At 42.2% G+C, this 4125-nt stretch overlaps 1 protein-coding gene across 1 annotated transcript in view; it reads left to right on the top strand.

Annotated features, from left to right (window-relative positions):
- The window catches only part of VTI1B (vesicle transport through interaction with t-SNAREs 1B), a 17564-nt gene that overhangs the window by 2003 nt on the left and 11436 nt on the right, over positions 1-4125 (top strand). The window contains exon 2 of the mRNA XM_027894061.1: positions 2512-2570. Within this exon, the coding sequence (XP_027749862.1) occupies positions 2512-2570 (59 nt within the window). The remainder of the gene's footprint in view (positions 1-2511; positions 2571-4125) is intronic.

Consider the following 4125-nt stretch of genomic DNA (forward strand, 5'->3'; position numbering starts at 1 on the left):
CCTAATGTCCTGTTTCTTACTTGGCTTTCTCTTTAATGAGTTAAATTCAGGGTCACAGTCCTTGTCATCAGCATTTCCAGAAAGTTTAGTGCAAGAAGGGTGTTCAATCCTGCAAATAATTTCAAAACTGACTTCATTTCACCAGGGTAAAAAACATAAAAGAAGAAAAACCCTTTCTGGTAGAAATCCGTATTTCCCTATAGAACAGGGAACGGTCGGTTTCTCGGTGAAATAAAACTTTGTCTCCTTGGAACTGGGGTAGTCTTCAGCAATGAATTCTGAGCCGTTGGCTTAAGTGTAGGATTTACAGGCAACGGGTTTTGTAACATGCTAAGAAATTTTAATAGGACTGTTCTGCTCTTTAAATTTGTTCCTGCAAAAATCCTGATAATATTTTTTGAAAGTGTTTCTAAGAGAGTTTAGGATAAGTCAGGAATTTGTCTTTTTGGTGTAGGCATTCCACTCTCCTAATGTGTTCAGTTTGCTTCTTGTGCTTACGGCAAGGGAAGTATATCTTTATTTTTTGAGTTATCTGATCCTGAAGTATTCAGGAGATGGTAAAAGGTACCTTGGAATACTCTTTTAAGATGATTGACACAGTCCAAAACTTGGGGGAAGACAAAATCTGTAGTCCCTGGGATGTCTTTGAGGACCAAAGGTTTGGAAATGCTGCTTTACTCTATATAAACAAGATGACAAATTCCTAACTCCTTTTGGAAGATGGCATTTCTTCGCCTGCATGTTTATGCATGTTTGGCTGCAGCATCTTCCTGGTCCATGCAGGCGACATGAAGCAAGGAAATGCCACTTTTCCAGCTCTATGCCAGCTTTCCACGAGTTTGAGGCAGCAGTGGATTTGAGGGCACTACTTAAATTGGATTAGTGAAATGACCTGTATGAAACAAACTGTTGACTTCTGAAGGCTGTTTGTCTGCACCTCATGATTTTGCTTGCAACCCAGCTACACAAACAAGGGCATTAGTTCAACTGCATATGGGAAAAGTTGAGGAGAGTGTATTTAGCAACCTTGTAAGTCAGCATTTCTTCCTGAAAAAACTGGGATGTGAAACTGCATTTCCTGATACCAGTTGATCTCCTGATGTAGCTTAGTCTGTAATAATTCCTTACGCTAAGTGAGAGCATAACTACTTCTTAGATAATGGGTTTTAATTCTGTCTTAAGTTCTCTACAGTTCAAATTCTGGGGCTTAATGTGAATTTGAACTGAGAAGGAAAGCCTACAGCTTAGGCGTGTTGTGTATGTGAGAGGAGCTATATAACAATGTCACTTCAGATTTTTTCCTATTTTCTGTTGAGAGCTCAGTGGTTTAAATCCTGCTTCTTTTGCAGAGGACTATGTTTACCAAAAGGTATTATCAAGTAAGTTTTTTACCGCAGTGAAATTTTTGTGATACTGTATTTCATTTTGCCTTTAATCAAATTAGAGGAGTTTTACCAGGATGACAGTCTACATGTTTTACTGCCCAACATTTTACTTAAGACTCAGTTATACTCTTCTGAAAGATGAATTAGGCTTGGTGATATTTGTCAGACTCCTGATAAAATTTGGTTTCATTTGCAGTACTTTACAAGAGTCCTCTGCTGTTCATCTTCAATTTTTTTGCAAAAGCTTACAGAACTTGTTTTGTTTCCATTGAGGTAAGGGAACATTCAGATTTATTCTTACATTGATCTTGGATGTTAGAGAGGTACGGTAGATTTTTAACACATGAAAAATACAGGCCTTAAGGTTTTGTTTAAAAATAGAGTAACAGCAGTGAAAGCCATTCTTTGGTCTCCAAAGCCCTGGGCACACATATCTTAGTAAATTACTGCCTCATACAACTAAATTGTATAGTTTTGTTGGCTGATCCAAACAACTAATGTCATTCCAGAAGAGGGAGGCTTTTGGGCTTTAATCCACGAACCTGAGGTGATATCTTGATGGCATCTTTTATCTCAGAGAACTCTAGAATGCTTACCCCATGTACTCAGGTACCTTATGACCATAAGAATGCAGAGTACTGGGTCTGCCAGGAACTTCAGGGCTCACTTGGAAATGTTGATTGACTTGATGTTCTGTTCAAATCCGAATTGTTGTTTCAGCCTTCAGTAATCTTGCCAAATACTTTAAAAAAAGAGTAAATATTTATGAGTTGTTCACCAGCATGTCCTGTTTGCTATTCTTCCACCCTAAATGTTTTTCAGTGCGCAATTCTGTCAGTGGATGTTGGAGGACAGTAGGTCAGAAAAATATTTCAAGTTTGGAAAATTACTTCTTTTGTCTACCAGAGGTAGTGGCCAGCATTTGGAAGAGTAGTTTCAGCTCTCTCGACCTACTCCCTTCTGAAAAGTTGTCATAAGAACAGGCTGTTCCCGTTTGAGTTAAATTTTGACTTGGTGTCTCTATAATCAGCCACCTGTAGCAGCTTCCTCATTTTTAATGGATTGAGTTGGGGTTCTGCTGTCATTTCTCTGTAGTTTATCTGACATACTGCTTTATCTTTCACAGAGGAGAAGAAAAAACTGGTTCGAGAATTTGATGATAAACAGCGCGAAGCCAATGAGACAGTAAGTGTAAGGTTGGGCCTCTTGCCTTCCTGACAGTGGAAATACTGCAGCCTTAAAATGACAGTACTTCTTCCAAATGTCAGTTTTTTATGGATTCTATTCTGGCTGGCAGATGTTTTATTTTTTTAATGTTTGATTAATTGCTCTGATAGGTGTGTCTGTGTTCATCAAGACTGTTGTATTTATCTATATAGATATATAAATATGACAGATATGTGTATTTTGAGGGGGTTTTGAGTGCTTGGTTTTGATAGCACCTTTGCTTTGCTGAACAAAGGAGAATGAAGGAGGTGCAGTTAGAGTTGCCAGAGATTGTAGGGAGAGCATGTAGAGAATCTGCTGCTTGGGGTTTTTCCCCCCTAATGTTGGTTTTAGCACATCTGATCTCTCTATAATAGTCTGATGGTTAAGTATCAGGGACCTTGAATATTTGAAACCTCTGTTGTATAGGCTTGTTGGACAGCAGGTGACATGGAACAGCATCAAAACAACCATGCAACTTGTGTTTTTAAGGCAGACATTATGGATTAAGCTTTCTTTCCATATTCAGGTACTATTTGTTAGGTTGTTTTTGAGTCACAGCTGAACACGATGGACATCAGGGACAAGTGGTGTCCCTCGGGGGTCCATATTGGGACCAGTCTTCATTAAAGACATAGGCAGTGGGATCAAGGACACCCTCAGCAGATTTGCAGACAACACTAGGGTGAGTGGTGCAGTTGACACACCTGAAGGACAGGGACCTGGACAAGCTTGAGAAGTGGCCCATGGGAATCTCATGAGGTTTAATGAATGATGAATGGCCAGTCTTCACGAACGAAGAACCGGGAAAGGTCTTTCCACCTTCCAGCCTGCGCATTGGATTTTTTAGGTGAGACACAGTGTGCGTGGAACTGAGCCCACCCTTTAATCCTGAGGTTCATCTGCCGGGGCCAAGCACGCTTGGATGGTGGCAGTGAGGTCCTCAGGACGTAGATGGATTGCCTTACAGGGCTAACGAGCTCCATCTGCCCGGGGAGTGGCCCTGACCGGGACTCGAACCCGGGTCTCTGCAGTGACAGCGCAGCGCCTTTCCCCTAGACCACCAGGGACTCCCTGAGGTTTAATAAGACCAAGTGCAAGGTGCTGCACTTGGGTCGGAGCAACGCCCCATAATCAATACAGGCTGAGGGATGAAGGCACTGAGAGCAGCCCTGCCAAGAAGGACTTGGGGGTGCTGGTGGATGAGAGGCTGGACATGAGCTGACAATGTGCACTTGCAGCCCAGAAGGTGAGTTGTATCCTGGGCTGCATCAAAAGCAGCGTGGCCAGTAGGGTGAGAGAGGGGATTCTTCCACTCTACTCTGCCCTTGTGAGACCCTCCTGGAATTCTGTATCCAGATGTGGGGTCCCCAGCACAGGAAGGACATCGACCTGTTGGAATGAGTCCAGAAGAAGGTCATGAAGATGATTAGAGAGATGGAGCACCTCTGATATGAGGAAGGGCTGAGAGAATTGGGATTGTTCAGCCTGGAGAAGAGGAGGCTCTGGGGTAGCCTTATTGCAGCCTTTCAGT

This window comes from Empidonax traillii, unplaced genomic scaffold (genome assembly GCF_003031625.1).
Source record: "Empidonax traillii isolate 1590-97213 ecotype Southwest subspecies unplaced genomic scaffold, ASM303162v1 scaffold415:size763157, whole genome shotgun sequence".
Lineage (NCBI taxonomy): Eukaryota > Metazoa > Chordata > Aves > Passeriformes > Tyrannidae > Empidonax > Empidonax traillii.